Source organism: Hyperolius riggenbachi, chromosome 6, assembly GCF_040937935.1.
Source record: "Hyperolius riggenbachi isolate aHypRig1 chromosome 6, aHypRig1.pri, whole genome shotgun sequence".
Lineage (NCBI taxonomy): Eukaryota > Metazoa > Chordata > Amphibia > Anura > Hyperoliidae > Hyperolius > Hyperolius riggenbachi.
The window spans coordinates 209506753-209533410 of NC_090651.1; the positions used below are offsets into that span (position 1 = coordinate 209506753).

The 26658-nt window shown below is 43.9% G+C and overlaps 1 protein-coding gene across 2 annotated transcripts in view; it reads right to left on the minus strand.

Annotated features, from left to right (window-relative positions):
- Window positions 1-1644: 1644 nt before the first annotated feature.
- Window positions 1645-26658, minus strand: part of KCNJ5 (potassium inwardly rectifying channel subfamily J member 5) — a 52668-nt gene continuing 27654 nt past the window's right edge. The window contains exons 2-3 of one of the 2 annotated variants that reach the window (XM_068242719.1): window positions 7896-8091; window positions 1645-1660 (exon numbers count right to left, since the gene is read on the minus strand). In XM_068242719.1, coding sequence (XP_068098820.1) covers window positions 1645-1660; window positions 7896-8091 — 212 coding nt within the window. Of the gene's footprint in view, window positions 1661-7576; window positions 8092-26658 lie in introns of those variants that run through there. The other variant, XM_068242720.1, reaches the window with a different exon arrangement.

The following is a 26658-nucleotide window of genomic DNA, read 5'->3' on the forward strand; positions in this document are numbered from 1 at the left end:
ACATGAACATTTGCTCACTCATCCCCCATGGCTTGGTAAGCTCAGTGACCCCTGACCTACATACACAGGTGAATCCAATTATGAGAGAGTATTTAAAGAGAACCCGAGGTGGGGATCATAGAAAGAAATCTATACACAGAGGCTGGGTCCGGCTATAGTGCCCAGCCTCTGTTGCTAGTTGAATCCCCCCTAAGTGCCCCCTGCGCTCCGCTCTCCCCCATAAATTACGACCGCGCTCTCGGGCATTGTTTACCTTACTAATGTCACTCACACCGCTCCTCCCGCCTCCTGCAGAGCGCCGGTCCCCGTCCGCGTCCCTTCTCTCTAATCAGTGGCGAGGGAAGGGACGTGGGCGGGGACCGGCACTCTGCAGGAGGCGTGGGAGCGCCGTGAGTGACACTAGTGAGGTAAATACAGCCCGCTGCGACACGCTGCGTGTCGCCAGCGTGGCTGTAATTTATAGGGGAGAGCGGAGCGCAGGAGGTACTTAGCGAGGATTCAACTAGCAACAGAGGCTGGGCACTATAGTCAGACCCAGCCTCTGTGTATAGATTTCTTTCTACAATCTCCACCTCGGGTTCTCTTTAAGGGGGTGAATTTTAAGTTTCCCTCCTCTTTTGTCTCTGAAGATTGGCAACATGGGGTTCTCAAAACACCTCTCAAATGCCCCGAAGACAAAGATTGTTCACCACCATGGTATAGGCAAAGGATACGGAAAGCTGTCTCAGAGATTTCAGCTGTCTTGTTCCACAGTTAGAAACATATTGAGGAAATGGAAGACCACAAGCTCAGTTCAAGTTAAGGCTCAAAGTGGCAGACCATTATCTCGGATAAACAGAAGCGATGAATGGTGAGAACAGTCAGTGTCAACCCACAGACCAGCTCCAAAGACCTACACAGGGCAGTTTTTAGGCTAAATTGCACCCAGGGCGAGTGTGTCAAAATTGCCCCCCCCCCCTCAGGAGCCAGGAATAGGTGCCCGCAGTATAGGTTAGTCAGGTCTAGTTGCACCCAGTATAAGTAGCCAGCCAGGGGAGCAGCTAGAAATGACTGGGCCCCATAGCAAATTTTTATGGCCGACCTTCCAACCCCACGGACCTCGGACCTCCCACCCAAACATTCCTCCAGGACCCTCCACCCCAACATTCCCACACCCCTCTAAGTACAGTATAAGTAGCCAGGTCTATAGGTGTCCCCAGTTTAGGTAATAGTCAGGGGCGTAACTAGAAATCACTGGGCCCCCTTGTGGCAACAGCAATTTAAACTAAATACTGTACAAACGTTTTAACTCATACATGAACATTATGGAAAATCCAAGTTGAAAATAAACTGTGAAGATAAACAATTTCATCCATCCTACTCCTGAAAAATATATTCATTTTTTTAGAACCTCCCAGTTTTATTTTCTGTTTTAAAAAGCTAAAAAAGTAGGTTTAATGCGATTGTCTCATATGATGATGATTCAGCTTTTCCCATAGTCTCGCAGCTAGCAATCATTTGACCCCCAACAAGACTGGTACCTCCAGTATAGGCTAGATAGGTAGGAGCCTTCAGTATAGGTTAGATAGGTAGGAGCCCCAAGTATAGTTTAGATAGATAGGTACCCCCAGTATAGGCTAGACAGGTAGGACCCCCCAGTATAGGTTAGATGGGTAGGTGTCTTAAGTATAGGTTAGATAGCTAGGTACCCCCAGTATAGACTAGATAGGTAGGAGCCCCCAGTATAAATTAGATAGGTAGGTACCCCCAGTATAGGTTAGACAGGTCAGCCATGGAGAGGGCAGCCCGACTTCTTCCTCCCTTACTCTCCCGGGCCACCCTCCGTGCTCCCCCTTGTATGCAGAGTAAAGCGCAGGGAAGCGATGTATGGAACAACTCACCTCCCTGCATTCCAATCATCGCTCAGTTGCCGCTGGTCTCCTCTTCTATATAGACGCTGATACACACGCTGCTTCCTGCTAAACAGGAATCAGCGTTTGTATCAGCGGCTATGCAGAGGAGCATAGCAGCAACTGAGCAGCGATAGGAACGCAGGGAGGTGAGTTGTCCTATACATCACTTCCCTGCACTTTACTCTGCATTAGGGGGGAGAACGGAGAGCAGCCCGGGAGAGGAAGGGAGGAAGAAGTCGGGCCGCCCTCCTGGGAGCTGCGAGTCACCCTCCATCACGGGGCGCCCCCGCCTACCCCCCCCCCCCCCTACCCAATGATATGCTGTATGAGTGATGCAGAGGATGCCTTTTCTCTGCCCACAGCACAAAGAGAGCCGCTGGAGGTATGCTTAGGCACATTTGGACGAGCCAGCTTCATTTTGGAACGAGGTGCTGTGGACTGATGAAACTAAAATTGAGTTATTTGGGCATAGCAAGGGGCGTTATGCATGGAGAAAAAACAACACAGCATTCCAAGAAAAACACCTGCTACTTACAGTAAAATATGGTGGTGGTTTCATCATGCTGTGGGCTGTGTGGCTAGTGCAGGGACTTGGAATCTTGTCAAAGTTGAGGGACGCATGGGTTCCACTTAGTATCAGCAGTTTCTGGAGACCAATGTCCAGGAATCAGTGACTAGTGCTGCTCGGATACCACTTTTCACTATCTGGAACCAATTCGAATCTGGATACCCAGATATCCGATCCGGGTCGGATATCAGAGTTCAAAATTTTCCAATCCGGATCCGAATCGGATGTCCAACCTCAGTATCCGGGGTATCTGGCCGGATTCGGATATCTGGATAGAAAAAACGGAAGTGCCCTTTAAATTGCTTTAACCTCCCTGGCGGTAAGAAGCGGATCGAAGCCGATGCACGGCGGCTATCATGTAGCGAGCCCTAGGCTCGCTACATGATTTAATCAAACTTTTATTTTACAAAAACACTGCTGCGCTGCCCCCTGGCGGTTTCTAATAGACCGCCAGGAGGGTTAAAAAGGGTTTTTAGGGTAAATGAGGCATGTATCACACAATTATTTTGCAAAGGGGAACACTAATTGATAATGTGGGGACTTCAAATCCCCCCCCCCCCCCAAAAAAAAACAAAAATGGTTGTCAATTAACATTAGGACCAGGTTCCAGACAGCGGTCGTGCAGCCCACATTGTGTCCAAAGTCCAACCGCACAACTGGGACATGACAGTTTTCAGCCAAGACGCCTCCAAAAATTACGCATCAATTGTGTTTTGGTTGAATATAGGTGGTATCAGTGGCCTGTGGCACCCTGGCCTGGCGGTGGCAGCTGCACAGGCAGCAGGAGCAGGGCAATGCAGCAGCAGCAGGTGTAACGTGTGCCAGGAGCATGCTGGACATGTCACGTGGCACTTGCCAAGTGTCACGTGGCACTTGCCAAGTGGCACTTGCCAAGTGTCACGTCCAGCACTTGCCAAGTGTCACTTGCCAAGTTCCAAGTGACACGTGGCAAGTGCCAGGTGCCATGTGACACTTGTCAAGTGCCGAGTGACAGTCAAACAGCATAGGAGAAGACACTAGTGCTCACTAACTGTCACACTGGCACTGCTCACAGCACAGCAGTTCTGTAGAAAGCTAACACAGTGGTACTACTACTCTAAAAACTACTAGCACTGACTGCTGTACTACGGTACTAACTACACAATAACACAATAATCCTATCCCCTAATCCCTAATCTAACCTATACCTAATGCTAATAGCTGGCCAGCAGGCAACAGGTGGCCTGGTCTGTGCACAGCACACACACAGACACATAGCAGCTGCATGCAGCACACACTGACTGTCACACAAATGACATCAAGCTAATTAATGACTTAAAAATAGTGTAGTGATAGTGAAAGGGTTAATCACTGAACAGCTTTCGGTTTATCACTGTGTACAGCCCCTCCTAGGCTAGCAGCACTGGACCACACACTCTGTCACACTAATCTATGACATCAATCAAGCTAATTAACGATTTAACAATAGTGTAGTGATAGTGAAGGGGTTAATCACTGAACAGCTTTCGGTTTATCACTGTGTACAGCCCCTCCTAGGCTAGCAGCACTGGACCACACACTCTGTCACACTAATCTATGACATCAATCAAGCTAATTAACGATTTAACAATAGTGTAGTGATAGTGAAGGGGTTAATCACTGAACAGCTTATCACTGTGTACAGCCCTAGGCCAGCAGCACTGGAGTACACACTCTGTCACACTAATCTATGACATCAATCAAGGTAATTAACGATTTGACAATACTGTAGTGATAGTAGTGAAGGGGTTAATCACTGAACAGCTTAGGTGCATCACTGTGTACAGCTCTTTGTAGGCCCCCAGCACTGGAGCATGTCTCTCAGTGAGCATTCAGCAAGCTAGGACGATCTGTCTCATCATGGCAGCCCTCCTTATTATACAGGGGGGCTGGCCAGTGTTCCTTTCTGTGATTGGGTGCCAGGGTTTAGGCTGGGAGGCCTCTGATTGGCTCAATGAGGTCAGGTGGGGCTGGCCAAGGTTCCCCTCTGTGATTGGTTGCTTTGGCTTCTGCTGGGAGCCCTCTGATTGGCTCCAGGACGTCTTCTCCTTAGTTACAGTATTTCGGATCAGGATACCCGCAATATCCGCGGATATCCGCAGATAGCTATCCGGATTTGGGCCCAGGTATCCGGAATCGGAATCTGGTCGGATAGCTGAAAAAAGTCCGGATATCCGGGTATCCTGATGAGCAGCCCTGTCAGTGACAAACCTGAAGCTGCGCCGGGGCGGGATCTTTCAACATGACACAACAACCTTAAACACTGCTCAAAATCCACTAAGGCCTTTTATGCAGAGGAACAACTACAACATTCTGGAATGGCCATCTCAGTCCCCAGACCTGAATATAATTGAAAATCTGTGGTGTGAGTTAAAGAGAGCTGTCCATGCTCGGAAGCCATCAAACCTGAATTAACTAGAGATGTATTGTAAAGAGGAATGGTCCAAAATACCTTCTACCAGAATCCAGACTCTCATTGGAACCTACAGGAAGTGTTTAGAGGCTGTCATTTCTGCAAAAGGAGGATCTACTAAATATTGATTTTATTTCTTTTTTGTGGTGCCCAAATTTATGCACCTGCCTAAATTTGTTTAAACAATTATTGCACACTTTCTGTAAATCCAATAAACTTCATTTCACTTCAAATATCACTGTGTGTGTCTCCTATATGATATATTTAACTGACATTTTATCGTAACAACCAACGTTTTATATAGGAAAATGATGATTAACAAGGTTGCCCAAACTTTCGCATCCCACTGTATATGGAAACTGGATTAAAACTGACTTCTTGGAACTGGAAAACTTGAGCTTGACTTTTCAAACCCGTGCGTTAGACCCACCTGGATGATAAGTGGCTGCCATCTGGTGAGGTGATATTTTAAAGGGGAAGTGTATGGATGCACACACAGAGTGAAGCACGTGTGGATCACCAATCACTTGTGGTGTATGATCAATGGTTTTAGTTCAACAGTAATGCACTATGTATAGTTCTACCCTACATATTGTGGAATACCGGAGGAGAGGAGCGCTGTCGTTCTTTATGATTTATCTGTGATTGCTGGACTTTTTGATAGTGAAGACTCTGAATATTGTATGAAGGTGTGATTTATTAGTGGGCAGGCGCAGTTTATATATATTTGATGATTATTAGAAGCCTTGTCAGGTGATGTCCCACAGATCCACGTAACACCATGATACCCCAGATTCAAATAATCTCCACCCATACACAGGTGGAAAAAAAGTCCCTCAACATTGGAACACGGGAATGGTTAAAACTATGTGGGTTGGTACTGGCAATGGGGAAAGGAGATGGCTGCTCATTCCTGGCCAAGCATTTATAGTTGGATGTGTGTGCCTAATGGTTGTGGTACTTTTTTATATTTATTTTTATCACAGTGCATATGAACACATGCATGCAGACTAAAAAATGCACTTGTGTTCTTGAGACTCTGCAGCTACATTATGTAGATCCTCCTGACATTCACTCTGCCGTCTCTATGACGGCAGAGTCATGTGAGCCGGTCAGAAGCCGCTTTCATTGGCTCCTGACCGTGTCTATCAATGTAAGTCTATGGGAGCAGCTTACATTGATAGACACGGCCCAGAGCCAATGAAATTAGCTCCTGACCAGCTCACATGGCTCTGCCATCATGGAGACAGAGCCAGTGAGCTGCAGCGACAAACGTTGGGTTTTAGCGGCAAGATCGGCTGAAACGGCAGATGCACGCAGCGGCCAGCCAGGTAACCACCAAAACAGGCCGTCTATTTCAATCACCGTGGTCCTAAAGTAGTTAAACTTCAGAATTTAATTTTGGGATTCCTTAGTTTAGCAAATCAGGCACTGGGACATAGCGGATAGTAATCTTGCATTGCAGCACTAGGGTCCCAGGCTAAAATATTGGCCAGCACACAGATTTATCTGCATGAAGTTTGCATGTTGTTCCCAGGCCTGCATGTGTTCCCTTGAGGCTCTCTGGTTTCTGCTTACAGCCCAAAAACATTCCGGTAAGTTAATTGGCCTCCATTACCCCATCAAAACCAAAATTTATGTTGGATTATAGAAAGGATATTTGACTAGGACTATAGAAGGGATTAAATGTGAGCTATTTTGAGTGAAAGTTAATGACATGACTATGTCCTCTGTAACGTGCTGAGGAAAATAGTGTTATATTAATGCATACTGTAATTATAATATCAACCTAGTATTATGCTACAGGAATATAGAGATTATTGTCCAAATCAACAGTGAGAGGAAAGCATCAAAAAACTTGGCCTGCCAATTACTTACCTCATCTTGAAAAAAATATTGTATGTGTATATGGTGCAAGACAACATTTTAATACAAGGAACACCAAAGACTGGTCATTTTTTCTATAGTTTTATTTCTACTTTTTTATTTGAAAACAATGAAAACGAATGTTTGTTCAGTGTGTGTGAACATTAATATTCAGTATAGTGCTGATGCTTTTACAAGGTGCACTTTAGAAAGAGTAAAGCAAGGTTCATAATGGTCATTGTGTTGCATCCCCTGTGACAGCAGAAGCGCAACACAAAGGATCAGGACAGCGGCTCCACAAGTTATGCTCTTGTTGCGTCAGTGAAGCATACAGTCTATGAAAAGTATGCTTCACCTTTACTGCTAACATTTGTGTTTAGCGGTAGCACACTTCATGCAGTGCGTTACGATGCTGCAACCCATTATACAGCCACGCTGCCGCTGCACTGTGAATGTCACATAGGTGGTGCATTGCAGTGCTGTAAGCCATGTTAAAAAGGATGTTACACCACACCACTATGAACGCAGTCTAAAAGCCTGGTTTACACATCCAATTATAATTGGCTAATAATTGCCAAATGTTACCACTTCCCTGTAGTATGAGAGCTTAGCTACACAATCTGTTCATAGTATTCACAGTCTGATGGCCCTTATACTTTATGGAGGTGGTGAAATTGGTCAGTACTTGGCCAATCAAAATTGGATGTGTGTATGCACCTTAACTCTGGGATAAACTAGGAGAGAAAAATACTTCTGCATCAAGCATTGCAAAAAAAAAAATAAATAAAAAAAAAAAATAAACAGATACAGTATATCGCCATCCTGGATGCCATGTGTTTGAGTGTGCTTCCAACCAAGACAAGAACCATCCAAAAACCATCCAAAAACCAATAAGAAGGAGCATTTCTGTCCATACTCTTCTCCCAGGGGTGATGAAGGACCACAATAGCTTCTTTAACATCCACTGCATATCCCTTAAATTATTATGTCACATTCCTGTTTTCTATCTCTGACAAGAAACTAACGAATGTTGCGGTTATAGCTCTCATTTCAGTCTGGATGAGTTGTTAAGGAAGTGTCTTCTGACCTGGCTGCTCCATTATGTGCCCCCTCATTGCTGAGCGGAGTGTACAGTGGCTGAAAGAGAAGGCCCCCTCTCTGAAGGGCTTCTAGCTCCTTGGCACTAGAGCTTGGGGTGGGCGTCTCATAGGTGTCATGAAATGTTGTATAATCCACTTCATAAAATCCCTTCTCCAGAGTCAGAACTGGGTTAAAGCGGTGCCCCCACAAGACCTCTCTGTCCACATAGGAGGAGCGAGCTTGGCAGGTCATGCCTAAAAAGATAGCAAAAATCATGAGAGTCATGTCTGGCTAATACAACACTACTCTTCAAGAGATTACATAAGTATAGTGTAAAAGAAAAACAAAAGTTTGCTTTCCTAAAACAGAAAGAATTTGCGATAATTCAGGTTGGAGTGAGCTCGAGATGTCTCCCGGGCACCACTGCTGAATATATGCAAATTAACCATTGTACCCTTAGCAGCTAAACACACCTCCAGAACCGCTGGAATGCAATGATGTGTCAGCTTGTTAATATGTACAGAGCCATAATAATCCAACATGCATACAGACTGTTTCGGATTGTTTGATCCTCATCAGTGCATGGCATGGATTAATTTGGCTCTATGGAGTAGGGCTTGTAAATCCGAGAGGCACAGACTAACCAGCAAGCTCATGGTGACCCAGAACTCATTAAGTATAGTGCAGCACTCTCACAGTCTTGCATGTAAGCCTATTCAACGGTATTACTGTAACCATTTTTCCCCTTAACTACAGTACAATAGATTTGTTTCACATGATGCTAAATTACTGTAGAGACTAAACCCCTTAGAATTCCAGAAAATACAGAAAGACCTGTGAACTATGTGTCATCTTTGTGATTGGAAGAAAAAAGGTGCAATGAGAGGAGGAGGAGTCTGGAAGCTGAGGACAAAGATCCTTAAAGCATACATGTCAAACTCTGGCCCATGAGGAAAATCTGGCCAGAGGAGCCATCAAATTTGGCCTGCAAGCGGTTTCCCCTCTTTGCATTATGTTTGGCCCACACCAGCAAAGCTATATTGGGGGTGAAAGCACAGTTCACCAGGGAAGTCATATGGTGGTGGTTGGGGGGGGGGGGGGGGGGAGGGAAGCACTAGACACCATGGAACTGTATGGGTGGGGGTAGTTAGACACCAGTAACCTGTATAAGGGTGCAAGGGAGACTGCTAGATAGCAGGGGAGTGAGGGAGTCCACTTGACACCAGGGAACTGTATAGGAAAGGGAAGGGGCTACTAGACACCAGGGAACTGTATAGGGAATGAAGGAGGGGGGACCACTAGACATCAGGGAACCATGTAGGGGAGGGAGGAGGTATTAGGCGCCAGAAAACTATATGGGGGGGGGGGGGGGCATTAGACACAAGGAGAATTTATAATGGAGGGACGTGGCCACTAGTCATTGTGTCAACTTGGTCCCAGAGTTCAATTTTGGTCCACTTTGTAATGGAGGTTGGCACCCCTGCTTTAGAGGAAGAAAGGGCAACAATCTTCTCATGTAGTTAGCAGAAGCTGTGATTTTTCTCTGTGATGTTGATGACTGATCCCTGAGGTAAAAGACTTCCTGCATTTCTAATAAGGAGCTGTGTAAACAAACAGAACCAAACTGCAGTTATGTACTGGGACATCCAGCTTATGCCCAGTACGATTTCATTTATCTGCTCTTACCTGTGAAGTGCTGGTGCTACTACCTGTGGACAGATACTGCCTGGATTTAGAAGTACATATATATATATATATATATATATATATATATATATATATATATATATATATATATATATATATATATATATATATATATATATATATATATACATACATACATACATACATACATACATACATATATATACACACACACACACACACACACACACACACACACACACACAGTGTTTCCCCTAAAGTTAGACCTACCCTGAAAGTAAGGCCTACCTTATATTTCAAGCGTGCTTGAAATATAAGCCCTACTCCGAAATTAAGACCTAGCTGGGGGACACTTTGTGTATGGGGAGGTGTGTGGTCTCTTACCGCACCTCCCTTGTGGCTGCGTTCCTAGTAATTCCTCCGGTGGCGTCGGCGGCATTGTAATTAATGTGCGCCTGGGATGCATCAGCCGGGCACACATGAATACAGGAAGAGAGCGCCAGCACAGAGCCCGAACTAGCGTACTGCATGAGGGTCAAAGGGCGCCCTCACAGATTAATTACAATGCCGCCATCGGAGGAATTACTAGGAACAGAGGGGGACGCAGCCACAAGGGAGGTACGGTAAGAGCCTGCCCATACACACAGCATCTAGCCCCTCCCACCCCTGAAAATAAGCCCTAGCACTAATTTTCTCCCCAAAAAGAATATAAGACAGTGTCTTATATTCGGAGAAAGACGGTATATCTGATGCCTTCACACATTTTTCAAAGAGTTAGAGCCTTAACTTTGAACTTCCAATAGTGAAGATATTATTTTCCTGCACCTCTGCACCTACAATTGAATGTATGCGTCCTGCAAATACTAAAAGTTAACGCATCTACTGGGCCCCACTTTGCAATTTTTTTATTATTTTTTTACTAAATCCATTTTTTCCACTTGAATGCTCTTTTTTGTACTCAGGATATAGTGTGTAAATTCAACAATAGTTTGCATGTTACCTGTTTAAAGGGAACTGAGCACATTCTCTTTCAATGGAATCTCTCCTGGCATAGAAGCTGCCATGTTCCCTCCTCCCCTTCTCACATTCCTCATTTACAGAAGTCAGAGATGCTATCTTGACATATTGACACAAACTAGGTCTTTGAAGAAACAGTCCTAATTACTAACCCCCTTTGTTGTCTAATAGCATTGTTTACCTCTTGGTAATTAGCCCAATAAAACAATTAGGAACCTGAAAGCTCTGCGGCCGGGGCCGGCCGGCCGGGCAGCCCTGCTGAAACAGGGTAATTAATCTACTTTGAATGTAAAATACAAGGTAAAATGAAAGTTTATTTTAATAATGAAACAGATTGTCGGCATGCATTTTTCATGTGCTATAGAAATGTGCTGAATGATAAAAAAAGGTGCTCGGTTCACTTTAATGCTATGATATGCATATATTAGCCACAGTGGGAGATTCTGAAATCCCAGGAGCTAAAAGGGGAACTGAACCGGATACCCCATTTCTAAGCCACTCCCATGGGATGGTTACAATAATAAAAACAATTTTGTGATGGTTGCCCTAGAAGTGTATCCAAGCCAATAATACATACAAGGGTTTTCTTTTCCTTTAAAGGACAACTGAAGTGAGAAGACTATGGAGGCGGCCATGTTTTTTATTATAAACAATACCAGTTGCCTGGCAGCTGTGCTGATGTATTTGGCTGCGGTAGTGTCTGAATCACAACAGAAACAAGCATGCAGCTAGTCTTCTCAGATCTGACAATGTCAGAAACATCTGATCTGCTGCATGCTTGTTCAGGGTCTATGGCTGAAAGTATTAGAGGCAGAGGATCAGCAGGACAGCCAGGCAACTGGTATTGCTTAAAAGTAAATAAACATGGCAACCTTCACATATGGTACTTCTGCTACAGTTCTCCTTTTAGAGATTCAATTTGAAGTACTAATATCCACCTTAGCACAGGCCTCTCCATCTGGACTAAGGGTTAAACACCAGGCTGCAGGCTTTTTGTCACTGAACAGCTTGTGTTATTTATTGCCCTGCTTAATGTCCCTTGAAATAGAATAAAGTTAGTTTTAGAGCTAACCTGCCAGTCCCAGAGGTCAAACAATGATTTATAAGTCCTAGTGCCTATACAACACCAAACACAGCCACAAATATGTGTCTTAAATCAAGTGACTGCAGTTAACTCAATGACGGAAAAATACAAACATTATAAAACACTCAGCTTATATAATAGCTGGACTCAAAACTTTGAATATTGTGCATGATACTATTTGCCCTTAGAGATGGCCCGAACTCGCGAAAAAGTTCGCGAACATGCAAACTTCGCGAACCGCAATAGACTTCAATGGGCAGGCGAATTTTAAAATCTACAAAAAATGTTTCTGGACACAAAAGTGATGAAAAAGTGGTTTCAAGGGGTGTAACACCTGGACTGTGGCATGCCAGAGTGGGATAAGTGCCTAAAGTCCCAGGGAAAAGGACGTATTTGACGCAGTGCAGGGTTATAATCCCTAAAGGGCAGAAATCAAATCACATTGCATTGCTAAATTGGCGGGATAAAGATCAGGTAGTGTAAGTAGTGTACTGCTTCACACTGACAGACCAAACTCACTGTTTAATGCACCACCGCAAACAGCCGCAAAGGCTGTTTATATTTGTGTGCTGCTTTTATTAATGCGTGCATACCACTGGTGTTTGTGTTTTACGATCAGGTGCCTTCGCAAAGCAGTTGTCCCTAGTTGAGTTTTGGGCTTTCCACGACTCCGTTTCTTTTGGATGAGGTTGCAGATGGAATTGCTGGTATCAGAGGCACACAAACAAAAATGCCACACTGATGATCTTTGGAATGTCAGCATTCGAGTGGTGGCAACAGCAGGCGTTAAAGGGCGTGTTGGCTGGATGACCCAAAGTGTATCACTAAATGCATCATTTGTGAATAACTCCTCTGACACATCAAGTGGAGCAGCTGGGTTGCTAGTGGTAGTAGTGTTAAGTTTTTGTGTGAAACCAGATGCTGAGGAGGAGGATGGTGCGTCAAGGAGGTTCTGCGCAGAAGCTGTAGAAGATATGGCGCGCTGTTTAAGCCAGTCAACTACATCCTCAGAATCTTGGGGGTTGAGGGTACCTGCCTTAACACTGCACTTTGGTCGAGGGCCACATGAAATCACGCCAGCACAACCTCTAAAATACCTGCGGGGTTGCCTGCCTCTGCCTATTATTTTTCCCATATTGGGGGTATGCAGTACTACTAGCAATATTCAATAGTGGTAGACAGTGTGTGTAATTACAAAGAGGCACACAATCCGTGTCAAATACACAGCAGTTGTGTGTGTGTGTATCACTGTGCTGTGTACTTAAACACACAGAGAGATATCCACTGATCTAATACAGTGTGCTGTCACACAAATACAGTGGAAAGATGTGCACTGGTCTAATATGGTGTACAGTCACAGAGATGCAGTGGAAAGATATGCACTGGTCTAATACAGTGTTCAGTCACACAGATGCATTGGAAAGATATGCACTTGTCTAATACAGTGTGCAGTCACACAGATGCAGTGGAAAGATATGCATTGGTCTAATACGATGTGCAGTCACACAGATGCAGTGGAAAGATATGCACTGGTCTAATACAGTGTGCAATCACACAGATACAGTGGAAAGATATGCACTGGTCTAATACAGTGTGCAGTCACACAGATGCAGTGGAAAGATATGCACTGGTCTAATACAGTGTGCAGGCAGTCAGTCAGACTACAAATCCCAAGCATTCAGCAACTGTCTGTGGGCTGTATCTATGCAGTGTCACCCACAAAGAGAGCTATGCTTTAGTAAGTTAAATCACACAAATAGAGTGGGAAGAAATACATGGGTGGTAATACAGTGTGCAGGCAGTCAGTGGGACTACAAATACCAAGCGGCCAGCAACTGTCTGTGGGCTGTATCTATGCAGTGTCACCCACAAAGAGGGCTATGCTTTAGTATAGTGGTTCCCAACCTTTTTGAAGTCGTGCCATATCATACCAAACGCTCAGATCTCAGTGACACATCACATATGTATAAATCGTATAGCTGCCCCAGTATAGGTAGTATAGTTCCCCAGTGTAGGTAGTATAGATGCCCCAGTATGGGTAGTATAGTTCCCCAGTATAGTTAGTATAGATGCCCCAGTATGGGTAGTATAGCTGCCCCAGTGTAGGCAATATGGCTGCCTCAGTGTAGGTAGTATAGCTGCTCCAGTGAAGGTGGTATAGCTGCCCCAGTGAAGGTTGTATAGCTGCCCCAGTGAAGGTAGTATAACTGCCCCAGTTAAGGTAGTATAACTGCCCCAGTTAAGGTAGTATAGCTGCCCCAAGTGAAGGTAGTATAGCTGCCCCAAGTGAAGGTAGTATAGCTGCCCCAGTGAAGGTAGTATAGCTGCCCCAGTGAAGGTAATATAGCCGCCCCAGTGTAGGTAATAGAGCCGCCCCAGTGTACCCAGTGTAGGTAGTAGAGCCTCCCCAGTGTAGGTAATAGTGCTTCCCCTAGTATAGGTAATAGCGCTGCCCCAGTATAGGTAATAGCGCTGCCCCAGTATAGGTAATAGCGCTGCCCCAGTGTAGGTGATAGAGCTTCCCCAGTGTAGGTAGTAGAGCTGCCCCAGTGTAGGTAGTAGGAAGCAGGGGGAGGCTGGCTGTACACTGCTCGAATCTGCTGTTCTCCCAGCCACAGCACAGCTGCAGCAATGTGTCTGCCACACATATGCTGGCTGTAACATGGAGAGAGACACTCAGGAAGGATGCTGCCTTTTTGCAGGAGCGGGAGCATGTACCTCAGTTCTTTATGGTAAATCCGGTCCTCTCCTCCCTTTCCGCTCCAAGTATTTATCTCTGGCTCCCTCCTCGCTCTGGCCCCCTCCTCCCTCTGGCCTCTGCCCTCGCTCTGAGTAGCTAGTGCAGTGCTACAAAAAAATGGCCGACTATGTCTACAAATGCGGACATCGGCGGCCATTTTCTTGTAGCACTGCTCATACACTGAGCGGCGGACAGAGCCGACAAATGAGGAGGAGGCAGAGCAGGGGAACGCGGCAACACATTCCTGGTGCTGCCGCGACACATGAATGTTGGGAACCACTGCTTTAGTAAGTTAAATTACACAAATAGAGTGGGAAGAAATGCACTGGTGGTAATACAGTGCGTCCACAAGCAAGGGCCAGCTGCCACAGGTCTGTATCTATGAGTCTGTGTCACACACACACTCATAAAAAGCACATCAGAAGAATATTAGCTCTCAAAAGAGCTGCTTTGGGGTTCTTTCAGCAACAAATTTCAGCAAGGAGCAAGCTAATAAGCCTAACTAATGCTTTCCCTATCTCTGCAGCAATGTGTCTCCCTTCTCTCACTAAGCAGGCAGCAGACAGAGTGAGAACATGTCCGACGCTGCTGCCTTTTATAAAGGGGGGGGGGGGGGTCCAGGAGGGAGTGCAGCCTAATTGGCTGCCATGTTTCTGCTGACTGTGATGTAGAGGGTCAAAGTTTAGCCCAATGACAAGTATACGAGGCTGAGCGAACACACATACAATTTCGCTATTTGCCACGGACGAGAATAGCGAAAATTCGCGCAAACTACCCACCGGGCGAACAGTTCGGGCCATCTCTATTTACCCTAACCACTGTTCTACAATTATTTTTTGGGAGTTGAACCAGCTTTGCCACATGAAAAATAAGTACTACTTTGCAGGAGATTAAAACTTGCTGCCATGGTTAAGCTGAGCTTAAAGCTCCATACACACGCTGCATGAAACTCGACAGATGCGGTCGTTATCGGAATCCAGCATGTGTACAACATCACCCCACCCACCTCGTCAGATTGCAATGGCCGAGAGCCTTGTTCTCCCCATAATTACCCAGCCTGCCGCATCAAATTACTCATATGCCTCTCTCCCCTCCCCACACACATAGGAACAGAACACGTTGCTATCCTGCAGGCTTGCTACACGTCTGTACAGCCTCAGCCCTGCTATGTTGCCCAAGGGATTGGGTGCTGATCCCAGTGGGATGACATGTCTTGTATACATGTACAAGGTTTTAATGTACATCAGTTACGACAGATCTGTGGGAGCACCTATTGCTAACTTTCTTCAAATATTGGTCACTTAGCTCTAATGTAAATACTCTGGTTATAATACCTTCCAAGTTACTCACCTGATAAACAGGTATGTAGATTAGAAGTGTCAGAACACCGGGTTTGCATACTTGTTCCAGCTGAGTCAGTGAGAATTTACTATTGCCTGATGACAGGCAGTACAGTCAGAAAACTAGCATTTTTGGGATATGGTCTGCAATGGTTACTTCTTGTGGCGCTTCCAGAGTTAAACATTCAAAGCCTATGCATAGAAGCAGTGGCCCCTTTTCTTTTACAAAACTTTATTGTCCCACCTTGGTATCTCCTATGTACACTGACTAGGTAGGAGGCAAAGCAGCGCACAAACCTTCCAGGTGCCAAGGCTGTCTAACAGACCCAGGTAATTCCAGAAGGAAGCTGGATAATCCAAAGCAAGGTGGAGGAAAAGTGGAGTCTTTTTACTTACCATTGACCTTCCGTCATAGGAGGGCACTCAGCCCAATTATGTTAAAAGGAACACACTGCCAACTTTTATTTTGTTTGTTTTTTTGGGTGGGGTTACGGACTTATGTTTTTTGAGGGGAGCACACAACCCATTTATGTTTTGGGGGGAGCACTGCCAATTATGTTTTAGTGACGCAATGTCTGATTAGGTTTTGGAAGTACACGGTCTGATTATTTTCAGTCTGCCTATTTTTAGGTTTGAGGCTATATGCTGCCTAATTTTGTTTTGGGATACAAATTGCCTAATCGTTTTAAGGGTAAACTCTGCCCAATTGTGTCATCTGGGGCATACATTTTAATGAATTTTGATCTAAGATTCTAAAAATTGTTCTTATGGAAAACAGTACTTGCACTATATCTTATAACTGTTTGCATAGTTTTTCAGTCCTCATTTTGAGATGGGGCTTTATCCAAAAGATGAATGGGGAAATGTCACTGATTTCTAGGTACACCTTGAATTAGGTTCGCATAAGTTTTGGCCCTAACAACAAAATACAGTGAACATTCTGGGTTTTTGCCTGAGCGCCAAGCCACATCATTGGTGACCAAAGGCCACCTCAATCAATACTGTCTGCAGTTAAATCTGCCTAGTTATTTACAACCTATTAATATGACAGAGGTGTCTCAGCTAGCATTGCCTATCAGGCACAGCTGCGGGATTGACTACAGGGAGACGAGAGCTGTATAATGGAAGAGCAGCAAGCTGCTGGCAGACATACCCAGCCATTACTGATAGCTTACGTCAGCCACTTTCAAATTTCATTAACAAAGCCTTTTTGTTATACAATTTTAAAAGCACTTGTTTATAATTGCATTTTTATGAAACAAAAAATGTGACATCAGGAATATATTGAGGGTTTAGAAATGAGTGATGGTGTAACAGAGGTAAAAACCCTCATAAGGTGGTGTTGTATAGATAGAGAACAATTTAAAAGTACAGTATTGCAATCTTAAAGTGAACCCAAGTTTAAAATAAACTGATAAGAAACAATTGGCTCTGTCCTCCTACTTAACTAATGCAGCCTGATTGGCTGAAGCCTCTTTCCCTCCTGTTTTCCCCTGCCACACCTCTGTTTCTCTCCGATTGGCCAATATTTCTTATGCTGAGACAATGCACTTTCTATTGCAGAGCTGGGCGGAAGTGCCTGAAGACTTGGACGAGGGCGGGCAATGCATACACAATCAGGCAGAGGAGAGTTAGGAGAAAATGACATCAGGATTGGCTTCAGAATAGACAGTTAAGATGGAGAATCATAAGAAGGATTTTCGCTTTTTTTACCATAGAATAATCACTAAAATCAAAACGTGGACAGTGCATATACATATGTTATGTAAGTAGAGCAAGTATTCATCTACTTATGTGATGAATACTTCTCTACTTATATATGTATCTACTTATATATGTATTCACTTAAATAATTTTTTTTCTGAGATAGTATTGCTGACAGCTCCTCTTTAATATGTTTTGCACAGTGCATACACGTTTATCTCATGTCACATATGACCTTGGATACACTTTGTAGCTCTGTAGCCCATTAAAGTGAACCATCAGACTAAAAATTGACTCAGCAGCACTGGAAAGGCCTGGTGTTTCTTTAACTGTTTCACAGCATCAGAACTTTTTTTTCTCTTATACAAGGCTCATTTTTAGCTGCACAGAAAAAAACTGCCCGGGCATTTTTCCCCTAATGCTGTGCAAAGCATGATGGGATTTCTGATGTTGTTCTCGTTCTGCTGTTTTGGTGCAATTTTTTTTTTTTTTTTTTTTTTACATTTTGAATTTGAAGCCTAGCGCGTGCAGCTGGGAGGGGTGATCAGGACACAGGACAGTTGTAACTGTGTCTCCTGCTCCCTGACAACTCCTTTCAACCAAAAAGATGGCTGCCCCCATAACAAAGATGGCAGCCCCCATGAATCCCAAACATTTGCCTGTTCTTTTAAAACAAGGTGGGTAAGAGATTATATTACCTATCTATTCTAATTAACATAACTAATGTAACTTAACCACTTCAGGACCACAGTCTTTTCGCCCCTTAAGGACCAGAGCCTTTTTCTCCATTCAGACCACTGCAGCTTTCACGGTTTATTGCTCGGTCATACAACCTACCACCTAAAGGAATTTTACCTCCTTTTCTTGTCACTAATACAGCTTTCTTTTGCTGCTATTTGATTGCTGCTGCGAGTTTTAGTTTTTATTATATTCATCAAAAAATACATGAATTTTGGCAAAAAAATGACTTTTTTAACTTGCTGTGCTGACATTTTTCAAATAAAGTAAAATTTCCTATACATTTGAGCGCGAAAGTTATTCTGCTACATGTCTTTGATAAAAAAAAAAAACATTCAGTGTATATTTATTGGATTGGGTAAAAGTTATAGCGTTTACAAACTATGGTGCCAAAAGTGAATTTTCCCATTTTCAAGCATCTCTGACTTTTCTGCGCACCTGTCAGGTTTCATGAGGGGCTAAAATTCCAGGATAGTACAAATACCCCCCAAATTACCCCATTTTGGAAAGAAGACATCCCAAAGTATTCAGTGAGAGGCATGGTGAGTTCATAGAAGATTTAATTTTTTGTCACAAGTTAGCGGAAAATGACACTTTCTGACAAAAAAAAGAAAAAAAAAAAAAGTTTCCATTTCTTCTAACTTGCGACAAAAAAAAAATGAAATCTGCCACGGACTCACTATGCTCCTCTCTGAATACCTTGAAGTGTCTACTTTCCAAAATGGGGTCATTTGTGGGGTGTGTTTACTGTCCTGGCATTTTGGGGGGTGCCTAATTGTAAGCACCCCTGTAAAGCCTAAAGATGCTCATTGGACTTTTGGCCCCTTAGCGCAGTTAGGCTGCAAAAAAGTGGTATTGCCGTACTCAGGAGAAGTAGTATAATGTGTTTTGGGGTGTATTTTTACACATACCCATGCTGGGTGGGAGAAATATCTCCGTAAATGACAATTGTTTTATTTTTTTTACACACAATTGTCTATTTATAGAGATATTTCTCCCACTCAGCATGGGTATGTGGAAAAATACACCCCAAAACACATTATACTACTTCTCCTGAGTACGGCGATACCACATGTGTGGCACTTTTTTGCACCCTAACTGCGCTAAGGGGCCCAAAGTTCAATGAGTACCTTTAGGATTTCACAGGTCATTTTGCGACATTTGGTTTCAAGACTACTCCTCACGGTTTAGGGCCCCTAAAATGCCAGGACAGTATAGGAACCCCACAAATTACCCCATTTTAGAAAGAAGACACCCCAAGGTATTCTGTTAGGAGTATGGTGAGTTCATAGAAGATTTTTTTTTTGTCACAAGTTAGCGGAAAATGACACTTTGTGAAAAAAAAAACAATACATATCAATTTCCGCTAACTTGTGACAAAAAATAAAATCTTCTATGAACTCATCATACACCTAACAGAATACCTTGGGGTGTCTTCTTTCTAAAATGGGGTCACTTGTGGGGTTCCTATACTGCCCTGGCATTTTAGGGGCCCTAAACCGTGAGGAGTAGTCTTGAACCCAAATGTCTCAAAATGACCTGTGAAATCCTAAAGGTACTCATTGGACTTTGGGCCCCTTAGCACAGTTAGGCTGCAAAAAAGTGTCACATGTGGTATCGCCGTACTCAGAAGAAGTAGTATAATGTGTTTTGTGGTGTATTTTTACATATAACCATGCTGGGTGGGAGAAATATCTCTGTAAATGACACATTTTTGATTTTTTTTACACACAATTGTCCATTTACAGAGAGATTTCTCCCACCCAGCATGGGTATGTGTAAAAATACACCACAAAACACATTATACTACTTCTCCTGAGTATGGCGATACCACATGTGTGACACTTTTTTGCAGCCTAGGTGCGCTAAGGGGCCCAACGTCCTATTCACAGGTCATTTTGAGGCATTTGTTTTCTAGACTACTCCTCACGGTTTAGGGCCGCTAAAATGCCAGGGCAGTATAGGAACCCCACAAGTGACCCCATTTTAGAAAGAAGACACCCCAAGGTATTCCGTTAGGGGTATGGTGAGTTCATAGAAGATTTTATTTTTTGTCACAAGTTAGTGAAAAATGACACTTTGTGAAAAAAACAATAAAAATCTAATTTCCGCTAACTTTTGACAAAAAATAAAATCTTCTATGAACTCATCATACACCTAACAGAATACCTTGGGGTGTCTTCTTTCTAAAATGGGGTCACTTGTGGGGTTCCTATACTGCCCTGGCATTTTACGGGCCCAAAACTGTGAGTAGTCTGGAAACCAAATTTCTCAAAATGACTGATCAGGGGTATAAGCATCTGCAAATTTTGATGACAGGTGGTCTATGAGGGGGCAAATTTTGTGGAACCGGTCATAAGCAGGGTGGCCTCTTAGATGACAGGATGTTTTGGGCCTGATCTGATGGATAGGAGTGCTAGGGGGGTGACAGGAGGTGATTGATGGGTGTCTCAGGGGGCGGTTAGAGGGGAAAATAGATGCAATCAATGCACTGGGGAGGTGATCGGAAGGGGGTCTGAGGGGGACCTGAGGGTTTGGCCGAGTGATCAGGAGCCCACACGGGGCAAATTAGGGCCTGATCTGATGGGTAGGTGTGCTAGGGGGTGACAGGAGGTGATTGATGGGTGTCTCAAGGTGTGATTAGAGGGGGGAAATAGATGCAAGCAATGCACTAGCGAGGTGATCAGGGCTGGGGTCTGAGGACGTTCTGAGGTGTGGGCGTGTGATTCTGTGCCCGCAAGGGGCAGATTAGGGTCTAATCTGATGGGTAACCGTGACAGGTGGTGATAGGGGGTGATTGATGGGTAATTAGTGGGTGTTTAGAGGAGAGAAGAGATGTAAACACTGCACTTGGGAGGTGATCTGATGTCGGATCTGCGGGCGATCTATTGGTGTGGGTGGGTGATCAGATTGCCCGCAAGGGGCAGGTTAGGGGCTGATTGATGGGTGACAGTGACAGGGGGTGATTGATGGGTGGCAGTGACAGGGGGTGATTGATAGGTGATTGACAGGTGATCAGTGGGTTATTACAGGGAATAACAGATGTAAATATTGCACTGGCGAATTGATAAAGGGGGGTCTGAGGGCAATCTGAGCGTGTGGGCGGGTGATTGGGTGCCCGCAAGGGGTAGATTAGGGTCTAATCTGATGGGTAACAGTGACAGGTGGTGATAGGGGGTGATTGATAGGTGATTGATGGGTAATTAGTGGGTGTTTAGAGGAGAGAATAGATGTAAACAATGTATTTGGGAGGTGATCTGATGTCGGATCTGCGGGCGATCTATTGGTGTGGGTGGGTGATCAGATTGCCCGCAAGGGGCAGGTTAAGGGCTGATTGATGGGTAGCAGTGACAGGGGGTGATTGACTGGTGATTGACGGGTGATTGACGGGTGATTGACAGGTGATTGACAGGTGATCAGGGGGGATAGATGCATACAGTACACGGGGGGGGGGGGGGGTCTGGGGGGGGGGGCTGGGGAGAATCTGAGGGGTGGGGGGTGATCAGGAGGGGGCAGTGGGCAGGGGGGGGGATAAAAAAAAAATAGCGTTGACAGATAGTGACAGGGAGTGATTGATAGGTGATTAGGGGGGTGACTGGGTGCAAACAGTGGTCTGGGGGGTGGGCAGGGGGGGGTCTGAGGGGTGCTGTGGGCGATCAGGGGGCAGGGGGGGGGGGGAATCAGTGTGCTTGGGTGCAGACTAGGGTGGCTGCAGCCTGCCCTGGTGGTCCCTCGGACACTGGGACCACCAGGGCAGGAGGCAGCCAGTATAATAGGCTTTGTATACATTACAAAGCCTATTATACAATGTAAATGCGGCGATCCGGGTGCTAGTAACCCGCCGGCGCTTCAGAACGGCCGGCGGGTTACTACGAGCGGTGGGCGGAGCCAGTCCCCGGCGGCTGATCGCGTCACGAATGACGCGATCGCCGCATAGCCACTCCCGCAGTCGCCCCCGCCGATGGGCGTATTGCGGTCGTTTGGGCCCAGTCTTTGCCGCCGCCCATCGGCTGGGGGCGGTCGGCAAGTGGTTAATGACAGTATGTTTGTTTAGGCTGAAGTTCCCCTTTAACCCTACATTGAGGCAGGGTTCACACTTCTTAAAAAGAAAAATCATGTCTGATATGCGATATTCTGAAAAGGCGATCTCTGCACGTGTAAGGCTTAGTAGTGGCATTGAATTCTATTTCTATTTGTTTTTAACTCTGTGTTTGAATTTTTTCTGCATGTGGATGTCAGCTCTTTTTTTTACATATATGGGGCTTGATTCACTAAACCGTGATAAGTCGTATCACGGCCATTTTCGCGCGATTTTTGCATTCGCATGCAATCATGAATTTGCGTGCACAATTGCAAATCATAATTCATGATTGCGTGCACAAATTCACGATCACGCGCAAATTGTGTGAAACCGGCCGTGATAGGACTTTTCACGGTTTAGTGAATCAAGCCCATGATGTGCGATTAGTGTTTCAATGCAGCCCAGTGGGGGGAAAAAAAAAAAAAATCACAGAAAAGATGCATTTTGCACAAGAAACCACATGCAATTTTTATGTTAGTAAAATTAATTTCATGTAAATTAGCTTTTTATTAATTAAAGGTTTTGTTTTTTTCATATAGAAAGCACTTAAAAATGCAAACTCGCATAAAAAAAACTTCATACAAAAAAGAATAAAATTGCACACCATTATTGTAATATTTTGGATTGTATTTAGATTACCCTGGCACATAGCTGTCTGAACACTATACTGTACCTACAGAAACACTTGCTGTATTTTAGCATATTTCACATCATGAAAACATGAAAGTGGGGAGGTTTGTTAAATAGGTGGGTGGGGTGGGCTTGGGTTGATATAAAAAAAGTACGGTAGTTTGTCATTACTTGCTTTCATCTTATGTTTACCTGCTTGAACTTTTTTCTCTGACAAACTGTAAAAAAAATTATTAAAAAAAAAAAAAAATGAAAGTGTGTTCTCTTTCAATTCTAAGGTTTATTTATTTATTTTTATTTTTTTTAGAAACAGGACAAGTAAAAATGCATTGGGTCTTAACAGGTCTTTATGTTTAGGTAAATAAAACATTAGATGAACACCACCACATGACACTGTGTCAAAAGTCTTAAGTATTGTGTGTAATTAGTAAGTACACCCTCACCGCTTCTATATCCAAGAGGGAAATTGTAGCTAGGTGCTAGGAATTAGCCACTTATGGACCAGAGCAACTTTCACATTTCAGCACTCCTTCCATTCATTCGCCAATAACTTTATCACTACTTATCACACCAAAATGATCTATACATTTTTGTTTCTGCCACAAATTGCGCTTTCTTTGGGTGGTACTATAGGCATTTTAACAAAAATAATAAGAGGGAAATTGAAACCATTCATTATTTCTTAGTTTTCAGACATTATAGTTTTAAAATAAAATATGTGACTAAGTAAAACCCACACATTTTATTTGTCCTGGTTATTACATCTAAATTATGTCCCTTGTACAATGTATGGTGACAATATTTTATTTGGAAAGAAAGGTGTATTTTTTCCCATTTTTGTAATTTTTTTTATTACAATCCCTTATTTGCAAAAAAAAAAATAATAATATACCTTCATGGCATACATATTTAAAAAGCCCTAATGTAACAATTTATGTATTCTATCAGTATTTTTTATTATAGTAACTGAGGACAGAAAGGGGTTAAAAGGCTTTTTATTTATATATGTTGACCTTTTTTTGTGGACAAAAATAATAATGCACTATTATATTTGTCTACTAGATTGTGCTGTCAAGTTTAGAAAACTGAATCACAGCTTTCTATACTATAACGAAAGTGAAAGTAATGTTTTGTTTTTTCAGTTTTTCAGTGAATAATCTCTGCTGTTCATTACAGCAGAGCTTATTCATAAATCCAGTACTAAGATTGGTGTATGCAAACATATTCCCATTCACCAATCAGTCCTCTAACTGCCGGTTACTGGCGCGAGCGCGGGTGCACTTGCTTTGCATCAGAAGCCAGAGATGATTATCTACACCCCTGGGACGGTAAGTGTACTCCCACGGAGAGTAGATATACTTCCACAATTGCAGCTACCAATTAAAATGCACTTGATTATTAGTCCATTGGTAAGCTTGAACGCCTTTATTAAAACAAATTCTGGCACTTCCTTGATCTGCAGCATTCAAAAATTGTATAAGATAACTGCTGATGTCTTTCTTCCTTAGAATGGTGTTTAGAGAAGCAATTGCTGCACTTCAGTCTGGGAAAAATGATAAGGTCATTCCAGAACAATTTAAAGTTCATCATTGTACAGTGACAAAATGTATTTACAAGTGCATAGCATTTAAGACAACAATTGTTGCCACAGCTACCTGAGGGTTTTGTTCATCAAGCTATTTATTGTATAAACAAAGAATTTAATTAACCCAACATTTTTTCATTCACCCACTCAAAGCAGGCAATTTGGGCATCTGCAGCTGGCTGGAGATTTGGGTAAGGCCATAGACCACAATGTAATTTGCAGCTATGGCAGTTACCAATGGTACAATTTGCAATGTTCCTGGAAGAAGTCGGCACACCATCTGTTATTTTTGGATGCTTGACAAAGTGGCACAGGCAATGCCACATCAAATACAATGTTGAAAGGATTGTCAGCACACCACTCTCTATAGCACACACTTTATTGTGCCAGTCTCCACTAGACAGTCCAACAATTGTTTCGGGGGCCCACTTTATCAAGGCATGTGGTTACATGGCATTCATACATCAATCGCTTTTTATACCAAATAAACCCCTAAATACCCCACCCCAAATGAGTGACCTCACATAGACATCATATTGATTGACAGAAGTAAACAATGAGAATTTCCCATAAATTGCTTACAATCAAGAAAACTTTTAGGTTCCAAATATGTAACAGTGCACACAGTACTACTGAAGCCATAGATCTTACCATCCAGATGTGCCCATATTGTCCCAGGTCACTTGCTGCCAATTATGCTAGTATCTTTTGAATCCCGCCCCCTGGCCGTTATGTCCAAAGCTACCGATCAGCCCATTGGCTGCAGGCGGCTCATTCCGCCTCCGCTACCCGCCGAAATTCGGGTCATGGTCGGGGCTCGACACCCATACTCCATTCCCCCTGCCGCGTTCGTGTCCAATCAGAACTCTGCATCTAGTTACGCCTCCAGGCATGTGGTTTCCCACGTGCCGAGAGTGGCCAATCCAGTTCCAATTGGCGTCATGCGTCCAATGAGACGCATTTATTGCGTCCCACTAAGCGCAGCCAATTGGAGAGCAGTTTGCGTCAAGCGTTCCATCAGACGCACACAATGCGTTCCACAGGTTGGATGCCCCCGCACTGTCACTCGTGCGCATTTTTAGTCCGATCACCTGACTTCGAACTGTGCGTCCTTAACGACGCATGGTAACGGATTGCGCTTCCTAGGTAGCCAAGCGCAATCGTTACTGCCATGGACAATACAGCCTGCTAGGCAAATTTCATTGCAATGAAAACAATGCCAAAACTAGTTTAAATAACACTCACCAACTGCGACCAGCTGGGCATACATCTATGTAGATCTTACAGAATAGAGTGAGAATTAAGACAAGAAGAACAGTGGGACAAAAAAGGAACAGGTAGGCGGGAAGGGGAAACAAATACTAAGAGGTGACACATTTGGAGGGAAGGAAAATCGGGATGGGGAGAAGAAAGACACAGAAAGAGAGAAAAAAATACACAATGAGTGGGTATTTCAATTGTACCACAGACCACTGCGTATATATGCTAAAATGCTCTTGCGGACTGGCATTTATAGGCCAAACCACAAATCCTTTTAAAAAAAGATTCCAATGCAATCGTAGTGACGTCAGGATTAGAGATGGCACGAACCTCCGATTTTCGGTTTGCGAACTTCCGCGAACCGCAATAGACTTCAATGGGGAGGCGAACTTTGAAAAATAGAAAAACGTATGCGGGCCACAAAAGTGATGGAAAAGATGTTTCAAGGGGTCTAACACCATGAGGTGGGCATGGCAGAGTGGGATAGATGCCAAAAGTCCCAGGGAAAAATCTGGATTTGACGCAAAGCAGCGTTTTAAGGGCAGAAATCACATTGAATGCTAAATTGCGGGCCTAAAGTGCTTTAAAAACATCTTGCATGTGTATACATCGCAAAAATAAGATTAGGAGCGGCACACCTTTCCGTATAGGGTCGAGTGCTGAGTCCTGGATGCTAAGCCAACATCCAAAATATATCATGAGGTTGAAGAGTAGGCTCGCACACCAGCTTCTCAATAGAGCCAAAAGTGTCGTTTAATAATCCATAATGTGTCAAACACAGAGCATGACAATTGTTTCGGGGCCACTTCGGGTCCCCTTCATCAGATAAGTGCAGACAAACGTCTGCACTTATCTGATGAAGGGGACCCGCAGTGGCCCCGAAACTATTGAGAAGCTGGTGTGCGAGCCTACTCTTCAACCACATGTGTATACATCAATCAGGGAATGGAATTAGAGTACTGCTTCACACTGAC